General features: G+C 44.3%; 1 protein-coding gene across 1 annotated transcript in view; it reads left to right on the forward strand.

Moving 5' to 3' along the window:
* LOC145347583 (calcium-activated chloride channel regulator 1-like) overlaps nt 1-15,005 on the forward strand; it is a 75,395-nt gene that overhangs the window by 47,292 nt on the left and 13,098 nt on the right. Inside the window, exons 5-9 of the mRNA XM_080195168.1 lie at nt 1,039-1,179; nt 2,396-2,546; nt 3,755-3,860; nt 8,548-8,713; nt 14,748-14,969. Of these exons, the coding sequence (XP_080051294.1) occupies nt 1,039-1,179; nt 2,396-2,546; nt 3,755-3,860; nt 8,548-8,713; nt 14,748-14,969 (786 nt within the window). The remainder of the gene's footprint in view (nt 1-1,038; nt 1,180-2,395; nt 2,547-3,754; nt 3,861-8,547; nt 8,714-14,747; nt 14,970-15,005) is intronic.

Consider the following 15,005-nt stretch of genomic DNA (forward strand, 5'->3'; position numbering starts at 1 on the left):
GTTCTAAGGTGAAGTTGGTGAATAACGGTTACGATAATGTTGTCATTGCAATTAATCCTGACCTTACAGAGGATTTACTTCTCATCACAAAAATAAAGGTATGAAAGTTATCCCAATCTTCGATGCACCTATTGGCTGCTTTTCATTATTTGTTATTTATTCTTGGGATGGCTAGCATGTATTGCCCATCCCTAGTCACCCTTGAGTGGCTTGCTACGCCATTTCAGAGGGCAGTTGAGAATCAGCCACATTGCTGTGGCTCTGCACTCACATGTAAGCCAGACCAGGTACGGAGGCAGATTTCTTTCTCTAAAGGACATTAGTGGGTGGCACAGTGGTGCAGTGGTTAGCACTGCTGCTTCAAGCAGCAAGGGCCCAGGTTCAATTCCTGGCTTGGGGCACTGCCTGTGGAGTTAGCATGTTCTCCCCATGTCTGTGTGGGTTGCCTCCGGATGCTTCAGTTTCCCCCCACAGTCCAAAGTTGTGCGGGTTAACTGGATTGGCCATGCAAAATTGCCCCTCACTGTTTTGGGGGACTAGCTAGGGTAAATGCGCGGGGTTAGGGCTTGAGTGGGGTAGTGGTCGGTGCGGTCTCAGATGGCCTCCTTCTGCACTGTAGGATTCTATCAAACGTCTGATGACAGCAGGGAAGAAGCTGTTCTTGAGTCGTTTGGTATGTGATGTCAGACTTTTGTATCTTTTTCCCCACGGAAGAAGATTGAAGAGAGAATGTCTCCTGTGTGGCCTGGTGTCACATTTTGTTTCGTAATGCTCCTGCCAAGTGCCTTAATTGGACATTTTGCAATGTTAGAGGCTCTGTATCGATGTCAGATTTTGTTGATCGGACAGAAGTGTAATAAAGTCATAAATGCCTGCCAATCACCACATTCCACCCCCATTGCCCACCCAATACCCGAGTGTGATTTCAAAGTCTGCAATTTAATTACTAACATTTTACATGCTTAAGGAATGGCTGTCAGCGTTATGGAGAGAGTACAGAGTGATTCACAAGTGTTGCAATAACTGTGATTCCTGCAGGAAATGGTGGTTTCAGCTTCTTCCTTCTTGTACAATGCCACTAAACATCGAGCTTATTATCGAGATGTGAAAATTCTGCTGCCCATCACTTGGACACCCAAACCCGAATATCAGAGACCAACCAAGCAGTCATATGAAAAGGTAACAGCTGGAACAATGATATCACAAGCATTATTACTTTTTTTCTATTTTGCAGGTAATCTGTCACACATGCATTTTTTTAATTCATTTGTAGGACATGAGTGTTGTTGGCTGGTCAGCATTTATTGCCCATCCCTAGTTGCCCTTGTCCAGAGGGCAATTGAGAGTTAACCACATTGCTGTGGCTTTGGAGTCATATGTAGACCAGAGCAGCTAAGGATGGTAGATTTCCTTCCCTAGAGGGCAATAGTGAATCAGACAGTTGATTCATGCTCATCTGTAGATTCTTAATTCCAGATATTTTATTTGTTGAAATCAAATTTCATCTGCTGTGGTGTGATTTGAACCCAGGTCCCCAGAACATTAGCTAAGTGTTTGGATTACTAGTCCAGTAATAATACCAGTAGGCCATCATCTCCCCTTTACTCTATTTACTTACTCTTTACTGTGATAATTCAGAAAATGTGCAATACAGCATCACTGGTTTCATTTAATCCAAGTAACACGTGGCAAGGTTTGGAAAATGCATTCCGTTTTACTTGGCCAACACATCTTCATTTAAAAGGAGAATTTAGTGAAAAAGTATTTTGTTACTTTGCATTCAGAGGAAAAAACCTTGCTTCTTCCAACCTTCCCAATTGTTGGGGTGAGAGAGTTGTCCTATTGAGAGAGACTAAATGGTCTGGCTCTGTACTCCTTGGCATTTAGGAGAGATGCTGAAGGCAGGGTGGGGGGGATGCTGTTTGACAGGGTAGATGGTGAGATGTTTTCACTAGTGGGAGAGCCTTGACAAGGGGACATCGCTGCAAGGTAAAGGGCTGGTCATTTAAAACTGAGGTGTGCAGAAATTTCTTCTCGCAGAGGCTGGCGAATCTCTGGAATTTTCTATCCCAAAGGGTGGTGGAGGCTCGATCATTAGAAGCATTAAAGTGGAGGTGGATAAATGTTCGACAGATTGAGGAATAGAGGGCTGGGGGGAAATGGACAGAAAAGGAGGTGAGGCCAGCATAGATCAGCCATGATCACATTGAATGGTGGGACAGCCTTGAAGGGCCTGGTGACCTACTCCTGCTTCTATCCTTTGTGTTGTTTTGTCCTACTGGTATTTTTCCTCTGCTGTCTTTCTGTCCACACCTTTGCTGTTTATGTTTTACAGTAGTTTCTGGATAGTTTACTTGCTTCCCTGGTGTTATTTCCCTCATTTTTATTTTAACAGGCTGATGTAATCATTGCTAATCCCCATGTTCAACATGGAGATGACCCATATACCCTGCAGTATGGCAGTTGTGGTGAGAAGGGGCGGTACATTCACTTTACTTCGAACTTCATGCTGAACGATAGCCTGATCGCCATTTACGGTGCAAGAGGTAACAACTTTGCAGGAGATTCCTTTCATATTTTGTTCGTTATTGTTCCTCCCCCTCTAAATGGAAGTACACTCACCTTGGATTCACAAAGCTGAAACTGAGCGAACCTTTACCTTGGGTGATGTTCTGCAAAGGCCTGAAGAAAGCCATTGTAACAAATGAGCTTTCGAGCTTGTCTTAGGAAGTACAGGCAGGAATTGGTACTGTAGTGTGACTGCAGTTTTAAACGCAACTAAAAACTCCCTTTTATTTCAGAACTGTTTGATTCACACCAAAAACAAATACAAAATGTACAGGAGTGTTAACAACGAATCTAAAAATATAAATCAGGGATGCCAAGTTGCATCAATCTGATCCTTCCTTCCCTGTGTCTGCATGGGTTTCCTCCACAGTCCGAAAGGTGTGCTGGTTAGGTGCGTTGGCCATGATTCCTGTCAGAAATTTATAAAATTATGAGGGGTATAGATAAGATGAACATAAGATGAAGCTTTTTCCTGGGGCAGAAATGACAATCATAAGGGGGCAAGGAAAGAGGGAGAAGGTTCACAAAATGGAAATGTGCAGGGCAAGTTTTTTACACAGAGGATAGTGTGGGCCTGGAATGCACTGTCAAGTGAGATGGTTGAGGCAGACACGTTAGCGACATTTAATACTTATCTGGATAATCTTATCTGGATTAGGGTGGCACAGTGGTTAGCACAGCTGCCTCACAGCTCCAAGAACCTGGGTTTGATTCCTAGTTTGGGTCACTGTCTGTCTGCATGTTTTTCCCATGTCTGTGTGGGTTTCCTCCAAGTGCTCTAGTTTCCTCCCACGGTCTGAAAAACATGCAGGTTAGGTGCATTGACCATGCTAAATTCTCCTTCAATGTACTCGAACAGGCGCCGGGGTGTGGCAACTGGGGGATTTTCACAGTAACTTCATTTCAGAGTTAATGTAAGCCTACTTGTGACACTAATAAATAAACTTTAAACTTCTCTTCCTACCTTCCTTCCTTCCTTTCCCTCCTATCATCACTTCTTCTCCCCCTCACCCTACTTCCCCTCTCCTTTACTTTGACAAAATACCTGCCCCCTAATCCTGCTTCATGTCAAACATTGTACTTTGGCCTTGATTGTTTCTTTGCAATAGTATTAGGAGTCCTAATGTATCCATTTAAGTTTGAGTGAAATAGAGGTTGCTTTAAACAAATGTTCTTATTTTTACAGGTAAGGTATTTGTTCATGAGTGGGCCCATCTTCAGTGGGGAGTGTTTGATGAATATAATGATCTGGTGCCCTTTTACTGGTCCAACAAGCAAATCAAAGCAACAAGGTATGACATTCTTCAATTGTTATTTAAGTCAAAAAATCCTTTTTCCGTTTCCTGTCAATAGCTGGGAGAGAATTCTCATAATACATTACAGTAATACACGATTTAAATACTGGACAAAGATTCAGATCAGTTGCAATGTGCAAATAATCACCAGATTTTTGGTAATGGATTCTCAGGGTGAGAATTATCAGCAGGCTTAGTATTGGTGAGCCTTCTTTGTGAGTAGGGGTAGAGGTGGTGGTGGTGGTGTAGTGGTATTGTCACTGGGCTAGTAATCCAGTGACCCAGGGTAATGCTCAGGGGTCCTGGGTTTGAATCCCACCACAGCAAGTTGTGAATTTTTTAAAAATCTGGAGTTAAAAGTCTATCAATGTCCTTACAGTGATCCCTAAAAGCCTGGGATATTTCCAGCTTTTGAGGCCCCAGCCATATTTTTTTTAAAAAAAGAAAGATACATGAAAACAAATTAGGGCACAAAATAAAAGTGAGGCATAAGCTGGAATTTTGCCGCCTCGCCTGCCCCGATTCCGGGAGGGTGGAGAACAGAATTCTCTGTTTGCTTGAGCTGGACTCTGTGAGCCTCACCTGAGTGAGGTTGTAAAATCCTGCCCATAATTTGAATTTTTAAAAAATTAATGAATGCATTTTGAGCCTTTTATTGTGCAAATGCACTAATTATTGAGGAGAAATCTAGCTTTGGGGCACTGATTGAATCATAGGAACATGGAAAATAAGAGCAGGAGGAGGCCATTCGGCCCTTCGAGCCTGCTCCACCATTCACCACGATCATGGCTGATCGTCCAACTCAGTGGATGAAACCTGCTTTCTCCCCACAACCTTTGATCCTAATATCGCAATTAATGTTGAGCCCAATCAAACGCTCTTATCTCCTGAGACAGGTCTTTACCTGCTTCGATACGTTGAAACTGTGTTCACTGAAATCATTGAAATACACAATGCAATTGTGATATTGGAAAACACCCCAAAGTCCAAGTTCAAGAATTCATTGAAACTCTGACCAAGTGTCATGCAGACCTGAAAAGTTAGCTCTGTTCTCTCTCTAGAGATGCTGTCAGATTGGCTGCGATTTTCCAGCATTTTCTGTTGTTATTTCTTGAGGCAGTTCCTACATTGCAGAAGAGGTTTTTTGGCCCATCAAGTCTGAACTGACTGTCTAACAGGGTGCCTTGCCCAGGCCCTCTCCGCCTAACCCACACAGTTACCAAGGCCAATCCATATATCATATACATCTTGGAACACTAAGGGGCAACTTTAGCATGGCCAATCCACTGAATTTGCTCATCTTTGGAGTGTGGGAAGAAACTGGAGCACCCGGAGCAAACCCACGCAGACATGGGGCAAATGTGCAGATTCCACATGACAGTTACCTGAGGCTGGAATCAAACCCTGGCGCTGTGAGGCAGCAGTGCTCGCCACCATGCTGCCCTTTCCATTGGCTTACAGTCCAGAGGATCGGAGAGAGGGGGGTGCAGGTAGGCGGGTTATATGGCCTGGGCCTGAAGCTCAAGGGTGCAGGGGGGAAGGGGAGAGGGGAGGGGCTCAAATTTCCATTCTTGTTAATTTGTTAATTAAAACTCCCTCCCCACCCCCCGTCCACCAACCAGAGAAACAATCCTTCATTCCAGATACTTTCTAGCTGGTCCAGATAGACAGGAGATAAGGAGGCAGATCCAAAGGAGAAGGGAAGGCCACATTGGCTAAAGATAAACTCCAGGGTTTTTTTTTCACTATCATTACAGATGCAAAACAGCAGAATGAAAAAACAAATGATTGACCTTTAGTCTGTAATTTATTGGCAGTTACAACTGCATTCTGATGCTAATGGCTTTGAAGTAGCTTCTACATAGGCCAGGTAAACAACTCACCCATATTTAAAATCCAACATAAGAACATAAGAAATAGGAGCAGGAGTAGGCCATCTAGCCCTTCGAGCCTGCCCCGCCATTCAATAAGATCATGGCTGATCTGTCGTGGCTCAGTTCCACTTTCCCGCCCTCTCCCCATAACCCTTAATCCCCTTGCCTATCAAAAACCTATCAACCCACGTCTTAAAAATATTGAGCGAGGCAGCCTCCACCACTTCAATGGGCAGAGAATTCCAGAGATTCACCACCCTTTGAGTGAAGAAGTTCCTCCTCAACTCCGTTCTAAACCGCCCTCCCCTTATCTTGAGGCTGTGCCCCCTAGTCCTACTGTCCTTTCTGAGCGGGAAGAGTCTCTCCACCTCTATCCTATCCATCCCATTCATCATCTTATATGTCTCAATGAGATCTCCCCTCATTCTTCTAAACTCTAACGAGTACAAGCCTAGTTTATTCAGCCTCTCCTCATAGCTCAACCCTCTCAACTCCGGCATCAGCCTAGTAAACCTTCTCTGCACTCCCTCCAAGGCCAAAATATCCTTGAGTAAGTGCGGCGACCAAAACTGCACACAGTATTCCAGCTGCGGCCTCACCAGTGTTCTATACAACTGCAGCAAGACCTCCCTACTTTTATATTCAATCCCCCTCGCTATGAAGGCCAGCATCCCATTTGCCTTCCTGACCACCTGCTGCACCTGCAGGCTGGGTTTTTGCGACTCATGCACAAGGACCCTGAGGTCCCTCTGAACCGTTGCCTGCTGCAGTTTTTCTCCACGTAAGTAATAGTCCTTCCTACCATTATTCCTACCAAAGTGGACCACCTTGCACTTGCCAACATTAAATTCCATTTGCCAATTCCTGGCCCCTTCGCCCAGCCTATCTAGATCCTTCTGCAGACTCTCCACACCCTCTGCTCAATTTGCCGTTCCACCAATCTTGGTGTCATCAGCAAATTTCGACACCATACACTCAGTTCCCTCCTCCAGATCATCTATATAAATGGTAAATAGCTGAGGCCCCAGCACCGACACCTGGGGCACTCCACTAGTCACCAACCACCAATCCGAATAGCACCCATTGACCCCCACTATCTGCCTCCTACTTGACAGCCAATCCTCTATCCACACTAACACCCAATCCCCAACTCCATGCCCCCTTACCCTCTGCAATAACCTCTTGTGAGGTACCTTGTCAAACGCCTTCTGAAAATCAAGAAAGACCACATCCACCGGCTCTCCTCTATCCACCGCCCTAGACACATCCTCACAGAACTCCAATAAATTTGTCAGACACGACTTCCCCTTAACGAAACCGTGCTGCGTCTGCTCTATCAAGCAATTCCCCTCAAGCTGCCTCGCTATTTCCTCCTTGATGACGGATTCTAACATTTTACCGACAACAGACGTTAAACTAACCGGCCTATAATTCCCTGCCTTTTGCCTGCCACCCTTCTTAAACAACGGCATAACATTAGCCGTTTTCCAATCTTCCAGCACTTCCCCGGAATCCAGCGACGTTTGGAAAATAACCACCAAGGCCTCCACTATCACCTCCGCCATTTCTTTCAGAACCCTTGGATGCATTCCATCCAGTCCTGGGGACTTGTCCACAATCAGTCCCTCCAGTCTGTTGAGCACCGCCTCTCTAGTAACAATAATGCTAACACCCGGCAAATTATTCACGTCCTCCTCCGTGAAGACCGAAACAAAAAAGTTGTTCAAGACCTCAGCCATTTCCCCAGCCCCTACCACTAAGTCCCCCCTCTCATCCTCTAAGGGTCCAACATTCACCCTAGCCAGCCTCTTCCTTTTTATATATTTATAAAAACTCTTGCTATCCTTTTTTATATTAAGCGCTAGCCCAGCTTCATAGTTTCTCCTACCCTTCTTTATCAACTTCTTTGTCAATCTTTGTTGACTTTTAAACCTCTCCCAATCCTCTTCTCGCCCACTACTCAGCTACTCTAAACGCCTCCGCTTTTAATTTAACACTTTCCTTCACCTCCTTCGTTATCCACGGCTTATTACCTCTCCTGGTACGGTCCTTGGGGTAAATTATCCAGTCCCGCCTGCCCAGGAATCGCATTGGGCGGGACAGAAAATTTAGCTGAACCCATAAATGTCTGTTGATTTCATATAATAAGTTCTGGGACCAGACCACCATTGGATGGGATTTTCCATTCCAATCCCCCCGCTTTGTCCTGCTGCAACGGATTTGCTGACATCAGATGCGACTAGCCATTGGCCGCCTGCGGGACTGGAAGATCATGTTGGCAGGAAAGGCTGGAAAATCCTGCCGGTGCATATGAGGAACATTACGGGAAATTAGCCAGCTCCAAACTTCAAAAAAGTGCAGTACTTCAAACCACAGGACAATTCTGAATCATGAGTACCAGATTAATGTGGTTGGCACAGTGGCGCAGTGGTTAGTGCTGCTACCTCATGGCGCCAGAAATCTGGGTTCGATTCTTGACATGAGTCACTGTCTGTGTGGAGTCTGCAGGTTCTCCACGTGGGTGCCTGTGTGGGTTTCCTCTGGGTGCTCCGGTTTCCTCCCACAGTCTGAAAGATATGCTGATTAGGTGCATTGGCCATGCTAAATTCTCCCTCAGTGTACCCGGACAGATGCCACTGTGTGGTGACTAGGGGATTTTCACAGTAACTTCATTGCAGTGTTAATGTAAGCCTACTTGGGAAATTAAACTGAAATAAAGCCTGTCTTAAATCGTTTTTGATAAATGGCTGAATGACTGCCACAGAAATTAAAATGACTAATGCCACACTGTGTTTTGTTTGCATTGCCAGGTGTTCAAAAGAGTTCACAGGAATGATTAGCTCTTGCACTGGGGGTTCCTGTTCCCCTTGTGGCATTGACAGCAGCACAGGCTTTCCGAATAGTGATTGTATGTTTTACCCAGACAACAGCCAACACACATCTGCTTCAATAATGTACATGCAAGGGCTATCAGAGGTAAATAGAATTATTAAGCGGTATTTTCCTTGCACATTTTTCACAGCTACTCTTGCAACAAAATATAATATCCAGTATTTCCGAATCAATTAGGACACCATCGGGCGGCATGGTAGCACAGTGGTTAGCATTGCTGCTTCACGGCTCCAGGGACCTGGGTTCAATTCCTGGCTTGGGTCACTGTTTGTGTGGAGTTTGCACATTCTCTTCGTGTCTGCGTGGATTTCCTCCAGGTGCTTCAGTTTCCTCCCATAGTCCAAAGGTGTGCAGGTTAGGTTGATTGGCCACGCTCAAATTGCCCCTTAGTGTACTAGGATGCTTTGGTTAGAGGGATTAGCGGGTAAAATATGTAGGGATATGGGGGTACGGCCTGGGTGGGATTGTGTTCGGTGCAGACTCGATGGGCCAAAGGGCCTCTTTCTGCACTGTAGGGTTCTATGATCAATGAGATATCAACCTTCCTTTCCTTGCTGCAACATATTGGGCAAATATTCCCATTTCAGACAATTTGATACAGGAAATAGGCTTTTACTCTTATGTGAGAAATAAAAGAATGACCAGGCTGAGATTAGGACCAGTCAAGCATAGTAGTGGGAACTTGTGCATGGAATCAGAAAAGATAGGTGAGGCATTGAATGGATAATTTTCTTCAGTGTTCACTAAGGAGACCGGCCATGTTTTTGAAGATGAGAGTCTAATACAGGCTGATAGGATGGAGGAGATAGATGTTCTAAGAGAAGATGTATTAGCAATTTTGAAAACCTTGAGGGTCAATAAGTCCCCTGGACCAGATGGGATACATCCTAGGATACTTTGGGAGGCAAGGGATGAGATTGTGGCGCCTTTAGCTTTGACTTTGGGTCCTCACTCTCCACAGGGATTGTGGTGAATGTTATTCCTCTCTTCAAGAAAGGAAATAGGAATGACCCTGGTAATTATCGGCGAGCTAGTCTTACTTCGGTGGTCGGTAAGTTGATGGAAAAGGTCCTGAGGGGTAGGATTTATGATCGTTTGGAAAGATTCAGTTTAATCAGGGATAGTTAGCAGGGTTTCGTGAGGGATAAGTCTTGCCTCACAAATTTGATTGAATTCTTTGAGGAGGTAACTAAGTGTGTAGACGAAAGTAGAACAGTAGATGTCGTATGCATGGACTTTAGTAAGGTGTTTGATAAGGTTCCCCATGGTAGGCTCATGAAGAAAGTAAGGAGGTGTGGGATAGAAGGAAATTTGGCTGATTGGATAAGTAACTGGCTGTCTCATAGAAGACAGAGGGTCGTGGTAAAGGGAAAATTTTCAGACTGGAGGCCAGTTACCAGTGGTGTACCACAGGGATCAGTACTTGGTCCTCTGTTAATTGTGATTTTTATCAATGCCTTGGAAGAGGGGGCTGAAGGGTGGGTTAGTAAATTTGCTGATGACACCAAGATTGGCGGAGTAGAGGATGAGGTGGAGGGCTCTTGCAGGCTGCAAAGAGACATTGATAGGATGCAGAGCTCGGCCGAAAAGTGACAGATGGATTTTAACTCTGATAAATGTGAGGTGATTCATTTTGGTAGAACAAACTTGAATGCATATTACAAGGTCAATGGCAGGGTTCTGAGGAATGTGAAGGAACAGAGAGATCTTGGGGTTCGTATCCACAGATTTCTAAAGGTTGCCACTCAAGTGGATAGAGCCACGAAGAAGGCTTATAATGCGTTAGCACTTATTAACAGGGGGTTTGAGTTTAAGAGCCATGGGTTATGTTGCAACTATGCAGGACCTTGGTGAAACCACATTTGGAATATTGTGTACAGCTCTGGTCACCTCACTATAAGAAGGATGTGGAAGCATTGGAGAGAGTGCAGAGGAGATTTACCAGGATGCTGCCTGGTTTGGAGGGTAGGTCTTATGAGGAAAGTTTGAGGGAGTTGGGGCTTTTCTCTTTAGAGCAGAGGAGGATGAGAGGTGACTTAACAGAAGTTTATAAGATGATGAAGGGGATAAATAGAGTGGACGTTCAGAGACTACTTCCTCGGGTGGATGTAGCTGTTACTAGGGGGCATAAGAACATAAGAACATAAGAAATAGGAGCAGGAGTAGGCCATCTAGCCCTTCGAGTCTGCCCTGCCATTCAGTAAGATCATGGCTGATCTGAAGTCACCTCACTATAAGGTTCACTATAACTATAAGGTTCATGGTGGGAGATATATGACAGATGTCCGAGGTAGATTCTTTACTCAGAGAGTGGTTGTAGTGTGGAATGCACTGCCTGCTTTGATAGTGGAGTCAGACACTTGAACTTTCAAGCAGTCATTGGATAGGCACATGGAACACACCAGAATGATAGGAAATGGGATAGCTTGATCTTGGGTTCGGACATAGCTCGGCACAACATCGGGGGCCAAAGGGCCTGTACTCTGCTGTACTGTTCTATGTTCTATGAAACGGTCCAGAATTCAACCTGAAATTGACCCCGCAACTTTCTTTCTTTAACCAAGTAAAACTGTAACTTTGCTTATGAAGCTGGGAGGTTGGAACTGTATCAGAATGGCACAGTGACTAGCACCACTGCCTCATAATGTTAGGGACCTGGGTTTGATTCCTAGCTTGAGTGACTGTTTGTGTGGAGTCTGCACATTCTCCCCATGTCTGCGTGGGTTTCCTCTGGATGCTCCAGTTTCCTCCCACAGTCCAAAAGATGTGATGATATAGGTGGCACGATGGCACAATGGTTCACACTACTCTTTCACAGTGCCAGGGACCCGGGTTTGATTCCTGGCTTGGGTTACTATCTGTGTGGAGTTAACTCGTTCTCCTCATATCTGCATGGGTTTCCTCCGGGTGCTTTGGTTTCCTCCCACAGTCTGAAAGATGTGCGGGTTAGGTGCATTGACCCAATTAGGTGCTGGAGTGTGGCAATTAGGAGAATTTCACAGTAACTTCATTGCAGTGTTAATGTAAGGCTACTTGTGATAAATAAATAAATAAACTTTTAAACTGTATTGGCCATGTTAAATTCTCCCTCAGTGCACCTGAACAGGCACCGAAGTGTGGCGACTCCGGGATTTTTGCAGTAGCTTCATTGCAGTGTTAATAGAACAGAGAACAAAGAAAATTACAGCACAGGAACAGGCCCTTCGGACCCCCAAGCCTACACCGATCATGCTGCCTGACTTAATTAAGACCCCCTACCTTTCCGGGGACCATATCCCTCCATTCCCATCCTACTCATATACTTGTCCAGACGCCCCTTAAAAGTCACTACTGTATTCACTTCCACTATCTCCTCTGGCAATGAGTTCCAGGCACTCACCGCCCTATGTATAAAAAATCTACCTCGTACATCTCCTTTCAACCTTGCCCCTTGCACCTTAAACCTGTGCCCCCTAGTAACTGACTCTTCCACCCAGGGAAAAAGCTTCTGACTATTCACTCTGTCCATGCCTTTCATAATCTCGCAGACTTCTATCAGGTCGCCCCTCAACTTCCGTCGTTCTCATGAGAGCAAACCAAGGTTCTCCAACCTCTCCGCATAGCTAATGCCCTCCATACCAGGCAACATTCTAGTAAGTATTTTCTGTATCCTCTCCAAAGCCTCCACATCCTTCCGGTAGTGTGACGACCAGAATTGAACACTATATTCCAAGTGCAGCCTAACTAAGGTTCTATAAATCTGCAACATAACTTGCCAATTTTTAAACTCAATTCTCTGGCCAATGAAGGCAAGAATGCTATATGCTTTCTTGACTACCTTCTCCACCTGCATTGCTGCTTTCAGTAACCTGTGTCCCTGTACATTCAGATCCCTCTATCAATACCCTTAAAGGTTCTGCCATTTACTGTATAATTCCTATCTGTATTAGACCTTCCAAAATGCATTACCTCACATTTATCCAGATTAAATTCCATCTGCCATCTCTCCGTTCAAATCTCCAACTGATCTGTATTCTCCTGCATCCTCTGATGGTCCTCATCGCTATTCGCAAATCCTCCAACCTTTGTGGCGTCCGCAAACTTACTAATCAATCTAGTTACATTTTCCTTCAAATCATTTGTATATATTACAAACAAATGCAAGCTTACTTGTGACTAATAAATAAATAAACTTGAGTGCTGCAAATAGTACTGATCACCACATTACAGGAGAGAGTGCAACCAGACCAGAGAGCATACAGAGAAGTTTATGAGGATATTTGCAATGAGAAAAGATTGAATAGGCTGGGGTTTTTTTTGTTATAAAGGAGGTTGACAGGAAATTTCATTGGATATGAGGCAGCTAGATAGAATGGATAAGATGGATCTATTTCTTTCAGCAGACAGGTCAAAGGTCAGGAGACATGGATTTAAAGTAATTGGGAGAAGAAATCGCTTCTTGACCTTTTGGCTATGATCAAGTGTAGGATCAACATGCTGTACTTGGTTGAAGTCATTAGGTTACATTTTAGCTTCATTTGAAGCAATTTTTAAAAGCGGCATCTCGGCCTTTGGCTAAGGTGCAAATGAGATCATGCTTTGGAGGAGGAGCTATGCCTGCTCCAATCAGGTTGGACCATGTAGATCAAGCCCAAGTTAGGAGGTGAGAGCCCTTTCTTGTCAGCTTGGATCAGGAATGTCTCAAATTGATGAGACTTCGAATTGAACTTGATTTGATTGAATTGGATATATAAATTTTAAAAAATTAAAGAGTTGAGGATTTATCTTAAGCAGGAGGTGGTGATGGCTGGAACTCACTGTCTGAAGGTCGTGAATGTAACCCAATCCATCACGCAAACCAGCCTTCCATAGCTCAATCCATCACGCAAACCAGCCTTCCACCCATTGGCTCTGTCTACACTTTCTGCTGCCTTGGAAAAGTCTGAGGTCACGTACCAATCGACTCAAGAACAGCTTCTTCCCTGCTGCTATCAGGCTTTTGAATGGACCTACCTCGCATTAAGTTGATCTTTCTTTACACCCTAGCTGGGACTGTACCACTACATTCTGCACTCTTTCCTTTCTTCTCTATGAACAGTATGCTTTGTCAGTATAGCGTGCAAGAAAAAATACTTTTCATTGTATACTAATACATGTGACAATGATAAATTAAATCAAATCAAATCAAAAGTCATAACATTAGAAAAAACACTTGCAGATACACTTGAGCTGTTGTAATTTACAGGACTGTGGACCAAGAGTTAGAAGGGGAGGGGGTTACTGGATAACTCTTTCTGGCCGGCACAAATACAGTGGGCTGAATGGCCTCATTCTGTATTTTAAGTATGTCTCTGTTTCTAAAGCTTGACTTTGTTGAGCTTGGGTTTATATATTCTTTATTGTGCGATGTGTGCATTGTGATGATTATGTCTCAAATCACTGCCAGCGAGCTTTAATTAATGGCTCCTGTTCTCAGTCTTTAACAAACACACCACCAACTGTCACCTCATTGGAAAGCAAAATTTGCAGAGGGTTCGAGAAAGTTATGGAGATAGGAAAGGACAAAGCTTGGAGCTGGGCTTGAACATCTGACACTCGGGAGAGGAGAAGCTGTTAGCTGAGATAGACTACTCATTACAGTTTTCTGAGAGGATGAGAGGGGATCAGATCAAGATATGTAAAATTTTAAAAGGGATTGTTAAAGTAAATGTAGACCAAATATTTCCTCTGATGGGGCAATCTCGAACAAAAGGTCACAGGTATAGGTTGAGAGGCAGTAGATTTAAAACTGAGATGATGGGGAACTACTTCTCGCAAAGGGGGGTGAATTTGTGGAACTTGCTGTCCCATAGCAGGGTGGAGTCTGAATCATTGAATGGTTTCAAGAAGGAGATAGATATGTTTCTGATTTTTAAAAAAGGGAGAAGGGGATATGGGGAACAGCAGGGAGGTGGATTTGAGACAGGGAGAGATCAGCCATGATCTGATTGAATGGCGAAGCAGGCTCGAAGGGCTGAAATAGCCTATTGCTCCTAATTCCAATGTTCTTATAACAGTGTTGACCCAGAAAGCACATGTTTCGCACATTTGACATCACCTGGAATTATTTTAGATTCTGACTCTTGTATTCCTTTTGCAGGTGGTTGAATTCTGTGACAATCAAACTCACAATCCTGAAGCTCCAAACATGCAGAACAAAATGTGCAATTACAGGAGCACCTGGGACGTGATCAGCAAGTCAGAGGATTTCATGAACAATCCTCCAACTAACATCTCTCCCCCAAAGCCAAAGTTTACTTTGCTGCAAGTCAAAGACCGAGTGCTGTGTTTAGTTCTTGACACTTCTGGAAGCATGCAAGGGGTAGGAAAAAGATTAGGTTAGAATGTTACGTTGATC

Source organism: Carcharhinus amblyrhynchos, chromosome 9 (assembly GCF_965287045.1).
Source record: "Carcharhinus amblyrhynchos chromosome 9, sCarAmb.v2.hapA, whole genome shotgun sequence".
NCBI lineage: Eukaryota > Metazoa > Chordata > Chondrichthyes > Carcharhiniformes > Carcharhinidae > Carcharhinus > Carcharhinus amblyrhynchos.